The sequence below is a fragment of the Rhinopithecus bieti genome, unplaced genomic scaffold, assembly GCF_001698545.2.
Source record: "Rhinopithecus bieti isolate Rb0 unplaced genomic scaffold, ASM169854v2 scaffold_10612, whole genome shotgun sequence".
Taxonomy (NCBI): domain Eukaryota; kingdom Metazoa; phylum Chordata; class Mammalia; order Primates; family Cercopithecidae; genus Rhinopithecus; species Rhinopithecus bieti.
Window position 1 is genome coordinate 14,582 of NW_016806990.1, and position 7,451 is coordinate 22,032.

The 7,451-nt window shown below is 36.0% G+C and overlaps 1 protein-coding gene across 1 annotated transcript in view; it reads right to left on the minus strand.

The window, feature by feature from the left end:
* Window positions 1–1,172: 1,172 nt before the first annotated feature.
* LOC108534333 (DBH-like monooxygenase protein 1) overlaps window positions 1,173–7,451 on the minus strand; it is a 29,398-nt gene continuing 23,119 nt past the window's right edge. The window contains exons 3-5 of the mRNA XM_017879642.1: window positions 3,516–3,662; window positions 1,419–1,586; window positions 1,173–1,280 (exon numbers count right to left, since the gene is read on the minus strand). Coding sequence (XP_017735131.1) covers window positions 1,173–1,280; window positions 1,419–1,586; window positions 3,516–3,662 — 423 coding nt within the window. The remainder of the gene's footprint in view (window positions 1,281–1,418; window positions 1,587–3,515; window positions 3,663–7,451) is intronic.

Below are 7,451 nucleotides of genomic sequence, written 5' to 3' on the forward strand. Positions count from 1 at the left end.
ATTCCCTAAAGCCATCCCCTTTGCCTCTGTATGTAGTTATGAATCATTCTGTAAACCAAAGGCAGAACTGTAAAATATTTGTAAACAAAAGGAAACTAGGGAAATATATTAGAAATTAACAAATTTAAGCCACAAATAAACTTATCAAACGTGCTCAGTGTTTCTGTCTCTGCTAAAATGTCTTGAGGTTGATAGGAAAAGTATTCTGACTGTCTACCTTTTACAGATGAGAAAACCTAAGGCTACAGCATTACCCCAGAGTGACTTACCTGAGAGCACATAGTTTAATTAAAGGGTGGACTTACGATTCTCAAACCCATGTATTTCCCTCTAGATTCCAGAGTCTGGCAATTCATTCCTTATCCACACCGCTTCATTACATAGTCTGGGGACTGACAGAAAGGGAGCAATGTCTGGCCTTCTGAATGTTTACAGTGTTCCGTATGCACCATTTAATTCTATCTTATTCTTTCTTGTGTCTTGGCCATGTCTCCCCAATCTCACTGTAAGTTCTTTGAGAGCATGCGTCATACCTTTGGCCTCTGTGGAACTGTCAACAATTACTAGCACAAAGCCAAGGACTTGTAACTTTTAAAAAATATTTGTTCATTCACTAAGTAGATGCAAAAGTTCTGGGAGGCCTGTTCCAGAAGGGTGGAAAATAATTTTATGGCACAGGCAAATTGGGTTTATCTACTACCCAATTCTGTATTTTTTTATTTCTGTAGAAATTCACTAATTTTCTTTCTTCTATTTTCAAAAAAATATTATAACTGTTTTTTTATGACAGTATCCAGTGTTTTCAATGAAGCAGATGTTCTCAAACATTATTGGTGAGGAATGTAAGCTTTATGGGTATAATTTATCAATATGTAAACATACTACTTTAAATTGCAATTCCAGTAATTCCAATTGTGGAAATGTTGTCTAAAATAATAATTAGCAGTGTCCACGTGCATACCAAAACTTGTACCTTTGACATGTAAAATTAGGAAATAACCAAAATATTAGCTATAATCCAAGCTTTCAGACTCTTGAAACAGTATGCAGGTGAGCCAAGCCAGCTCTTTGTTCTCTAAAATCTTTCAAATAATTGAAAACATTTCTATATTTTTTACTGTTTTCATTATAGTAACAACATCAGTTTCTTCTTCCATTCATGCAAATTAGTTTTAGCCTATGAATGAGTCACATACCTTTATTACATGATGCTTTTCTTGGAACACAGGAATCTTAAACATTTGGCACCAATATGTTGTATCTTTGTTCGGGATGGGGACCTGTCTTAATAAAAAGAGGAGGAAGACACAAAGTCACCTTCTCTTAACATGCGCCTGAATACAATAATGCAAGCAAAAATGTTCATATACACTTTGAATAAGCCCATCCCTATAATCATAAAACCTGAAAACACTTACGTCCTGATTTACCAGATCAAAGTACTGTAAGGCTGTAGACAGCACACTGGTTTTCTCAGGATTCAATAACCGCAAACTCTTGGTGCCCCTATTGGAGTCATGGTACTTGGGACCAGCTTCTCCTGCATCTTCGTGGTGGTAGGCCCAGATCACTCTCACAGTGCTATCCTGGGGTTCAGACATGGGCATGGTTAGGTCTCATGAGAGCACTTTCCTTACCACTGAGTTGAGTTTAAAGAACTCTATTGTAAACAAGATATAGAAGTGAAGAAAAGACAATAATGACATTTGGAGTTCTCAACATGGTCTCTAATATTAATTGCACAAATTTGATTAATTCATTAAGGGTCCAAATATATGGGTCACTTTTTGGAAGGAATCGTCTCTCAGCATGCAATATTATGTGTTCCAAAACATACTGAAGGACAATTGACTCAGTAATTACACTTTTAAGTGTATGACAACAATAAATCATTGTCATGCCAAAACTTTAAACTTGCAACTGGTAGCTTCTAAACAAATATTCTTGTTCAGCAGCAGAGACTTTGGAAAATTAAATGCCATGGAATATTTTGGGGAAAAATAAATTAATACAATAAACATTAAAATTACCTAAGAGTTTTCCTTTTGCAGTTGTTTTCCTAGGCACTAGCCTAGTCATACATATAAATTTGCAGAAAGTATAAATATAGAGGGATTTCTAATTCTGGATTTTTTAATTATACTACCGTTAATCTATAGTCATTTTATGAAACCGGGGAATTTCCTAGGGACTGGTTTACCACAACCACGGAAAGTACTGTCAGATGAAATTGGTTTCCATTGAGCAACCAAGAGAGACTGCCCAAAGGGCTATGGGGTGGGGAGGATTTGAGGGGTGTAAAGAAATTGTTCAATCTTCCCACAGATAAAGGTGTTTTTGCCAGATCTTAGTAATAAGAACTTTGAAAATAAAGAATAAAGCAAAAGCTATTTATTTTAAACGTTCTCTTTGCTATATTCTTTCTTAATAAGTCAAATGGCTATAATTATTATTCCAATTAAAGTATAATTGCACTGTATATTGCATAAAAAGTAATCCCTCTCTTTGCATGCATTTTTCTGCCTCGTTTACTCTTTATGCTGAATGCTAATCAGAACTGCTTCATACTTTTACATTCCCATTTTGAAGCTTTGATCTACAAAAAAAGGTAATTGTATCGGTCTATACAAAATAAAATTAATCCAAGCAATTCATGGAAATGTCTGAAGTATTACATATCTTCTAAATATTTAATTTGAATGCACATAAAGATATTAATTTTTGCATGAAGTCTGAAAATAAGAAATCTCATTTAATATGCCAGTGGGCAATTATAATCAGCCACCTATTCATCTTGATTTTAGAAATGTACAAAGATGAGTTCATTACAAATCAGATGAATTATATCCTAATATTCAGATTCATAATTCTTTCTTGTGTAATGCATTTCTTCAAACATTTATCTGTTGTGTATTTTCAAACTTTATGGAGAAGAAACCAAAATGTATTTATAGCTAAATCATACAAATTTTAAAGGGATCTTCAGAATGTTAAACTCACACAAAAAATGGATTTTATTGAAATTTGTAGTCTTACATTTTGGCTTCTAAAAAAAGTAAAAAAGAAAAAACTAAAAAACAAAAAAACAAAAAAAACAAAAAAAGATTTCAAAAATATTACAAAAAAGACTATATGGGCCGGGCGCAGTGGTTCAAGCCTGTAATCCCAGCACTTTGGGAGGCTGAGACGGGCGGATCACGAGGTCAGGAGATCGAGACCATCCTGGCTAACACTGTGAAACCCCGTCTCTACTAAAAAATACAAAAAAACTAGCCGGGCGAGGTGGCGGGCGCCTGTAGTCCCAGCTACTCAAGAGGCTGAGGCAGGAGAATGGCGTGAACCCGGGAGGCAGAGCTTGCAGTGAGCTGAGATCCGGCCACTGCACTCCAGCCCCGGCGACAGAGTGAGACTCCGTCTCTAAAAAAACAAAAAAAAAAGACTATATGACTTAAAGGGCTTCACAAGTGTAAATATACAATTTTTTTAATGCATGCATTCACTCATAGATGCCTTACCGTTATACTCTTGTCATTTATGTCACATGTATGCAGCTCTCTGGTAAATTCAATTATTGTGTGTGTGCTATTTTCCATGGCATATTCTAGATGGTAATCTTGTTGAGTATCTTTCTTCAACTCTCTATTTGCATTTGTAAAATAATCCTATGGAAAATATGGAAAAGAAAAATCAGGATACCTAAATACAGAGAGAAAAGAATTTATAGGACCTTTAAAAACAAAGTCTTGTTATCTGGAGTTATTTTATAAATCCCGGGAATTTCCAAGGGGCTGGAGTACTCCAACTGGGGAATCAGGTCCCTGGAAAACTAGTCCATCTTTGAACTTCTGACCTTTCAGGAAAACATAGTGTAGATTGATAATATTATAGAGCATCAAGAGATGGAATGAATGAATGTTTGATACCATCGTGTGCCTTTCCTTCCTTGTAAAAATTAAAAGAGGGACTATAGCACTATGAAATGTCTTACCACAAAGTTAGCATGTATACAAAAAAAGTTTAATAGCTAGTTAGCAGCAAAGCCAGAATCAGCCCTAAGGTCATCACTCTTTTCATTACAACTCCTGGTGGAGCCTCACTTCACCATTCACAAGAGCAAAGAGATGTGGGCAAGTGCGGATTATAGGTTGTTTCAATATGACTGTTAATGGCATATTCTTATTAAAATAAAATGCAATGGGAAATATGCAAAGAAACAAAACTAGTTGAATTACACGATATCGAAAACTAGGGAAGCTTTGTTTTGGGGGAGTAGCCATAATTTGGGTACTAAACTTCTTCAACGGTGTACCTATCACTTCTTTTTGAGACAGAGTCTGGCTCTGTCACCCAGGCTGGAGTGCAGTGGCGCGACCTCTGCTCACTACAACCTCCACCTCCCAGGTTCACGTCATTCTTCCAAGTAGCTGGGGCCACAGGCGCCTGCCACCACGCCCGGCCAATTTTTAAATATTTTTAATAGAGACAGGGTTTCACCGTGTTAGCCAGGATGGTCTCAATCTCCTGACCTCGTGATCCGCCCATCTCAGCCTCCCAAAGTGCTGGGATTACAGGTGTGAGCCACCGCGCCCTGTCAGTGTACCTATCACTTCTGGGAGGCAGACCAGTGCAGTGGAGAGAACATGGGATTTGGAAGAAAATGACTAGGATGTGACTCCCAGCTGTACTCTTAAACAGCCTTGAAGAATTGTTGAAGTAAAACTCTGAAAGCTTTAGTTTTAACATTACTAAAATGGGGATAATATATACCTATTTTATAGATTTTGAAAAATAAACAAATGAGATAGCATGGGCAGGGGCATAACTGCCTACATGGTTAGTGCCCATTCGATACATATTTTCTCTTTTGCACCATAGTTTGGTTTTATCCCCAAAATATCTTCTTATGCCTTTTACTATTCACCTACTCTGTTGAGTCATCAAAATCACAGTATTAATTTTTGTCACTTATAAAAGACACAAAATTTGCCTTAATGACAGCCTTTCTGGTTTTTCAGTACCTAATGATATTTTATTTTCAGAAGTTGTACAGTTGATTTAGAATATACATGCTGAAACATAATTATAATTACTTTTACTAACAGTAAAATTGTATTTGAAGAATTGATTGCTATGTTTGACTGAGAAAATGCAATATACAAGACAAAACCTCACATTGTCTATAAAAGTCATACTCAAATAGATGGCATTTGGCATTTTTATTCCTAGCACCTTTGTACGGTAATTATCAAGTGTGCATGTATTTCCCATCCAGGGTACCACATCTAGATTTTCTTTAGTATGTTAAAACCCCAAATTATTGGCAATGCAGAGTCTAACTCACCTTTCTTCACAATGTTAACAATAACTACAGCTTCTTATATGCACCAGGCCCTGTTTACACCTATTACATATATTAACTAAACTAATCTTCAAATCAAATCTATTAGATAAAACTATTTTTCCATTTTACAGATGAAGACATCAAAGAACAAAGAGGCTAAGTGACTTGCTCAGGATTTACAGCTAGTAAACGGAAAGGCAGGATTCAAACCCTGGCACTCTGGCCCGAGTCTGTATCCTTTTTCACTCTTCTACAGTGTAGTGGCCACTGCTGGCATAGGATGGGTACATTTATTTTTGTTTATTTTTTCTGTCTCCAGAAATTAGCTATGTCAGTTTTTCACATAAAATGTTACTTTTCTTCTGCCAAAGTTGAGGTTTGTCAAAATTCTTATTTTGAGAACTGGGTTGCAATTGTGAAAGCAATTTAAATGAAATACTCCTGTGAGTCTGTGATTTTCCCATTTTTCATCACATAGATTTTCAATATGTAAATGAAATAACAATGTCTGTATACAACGAGAAATTTCGATTAGTTAACTATGCCTTTTCACTGAACTCATACTTCATTACATGATCCAAGCAATCAGTTTTTGCAATACAATACAAACTAATCAGTTCAAAGAGTAGAATAATTATCCGACTCTTGCAAATATGTTTCCAAAACCATTATTTCCACAAAATATCCAGTTGGTTTGCCAATTTTCCACTCATTCTATTTCCACTCAACAATAGCAACTCCTTCCAGCTATTCCACCTTTTTCTGGCTTTTCAGTTAACTCAGTTATTAGAAAACGAGAGAAACTTCGCTCAATTTACGTTGATGACCCCTTGCGCCATCTGCCCTGTGTAATCAAGTGAGTGCTTAATATTTAGAAAAGACAGCTGTCAATTATAGCAAAGTTCTGAACTCCTGGAAAAATGCAGTTGTCTAAAAGAAGCTCATATCTTCAACCTCCCTGAAGGAAAATATGGTTGGATCTTATTTTATATAAAATTTAAATATGAACTAACCTAACCACCATGGTAATTCCACTATAATTTTTTTCACAGGATGGACGCAGTGGCTCATGCCTGTAATCCCAGCAATTTGGGAGGCCTACGGGGTTGGATCACCTAAGGTTAGGAGTTTGAGACCAGCCTGGCCAACATGGTGAAACCCCGTCTCTGCCAAAAATACAAAAACTAGCTGGACGTGGTGGCAGGCGCCTGTAGTCTCAACTATACAGGAGACTGAGCTGAGGCAGGAGAATTGCTTGAACGTGGGAGGCAGAGGTTGCAGTGAGCCGAGTCTGTGTCATTGCACTCCAGCCTGGGTGACAAGAGCAAAGCTCCATCTCAAAAAAAAAAAAAAAAAAAATTCACATTTTCCAACTTTGAGGTCCTATTTTGGAGGCAGATCTTCAGATTTGATTACTATACACCTTAGTTATCTAAATAATATTATTTAACATGTTTACTTCAGCTGGGCCCTTCTAATGGCTGGCAATCCATGTTAATCTCTTGCTATTTTCTGAAGACACCTCCCAAAACAAATATTCTAAACCTTCTCTATGCAAGATTCTGACATTTCCCCACTCTCAGCTTGTGATTACACATCTCAGTTTATTGAGAGAATTTCAGTTATGAGATATCAGAGCTCCCATTTTCATTCTTTTTATCCTAAAATATCTACTTCATGGAATAAAAATAACAATAATGATTTTAAAAGAAAGCAGAAAAAAAGAAAAAAAATAAAAAGAAGATGGAATAAATAGAAAATAGATGTCAATGAAATGGAGAAACATCACAATAGATTCTACAGACACCAAAAGGTTAATAATATTATGCTTATCTTGAAGCCAAATAATTGGATACTTTAGATGAGAAACAAAGTCCTTACAAGACAAAAACCAGCCAAGGTCATTCAGAATAACAGAGGTACTCTGAATAGGCCTATAGTCTACTCATGGGTAAAGACCTTCCTAAGAAAATTCTAGGCCAAGATGCTTTCACTTGGAATTTTACCAAATATTTAAGGAACAGGTAATACCAACTGTCCACAAACTCTTTTAGAAAATGAAAGAGGACAGAACACTTCCTAACTTTTTTTTTTTTTTTTTTTTTTTTTT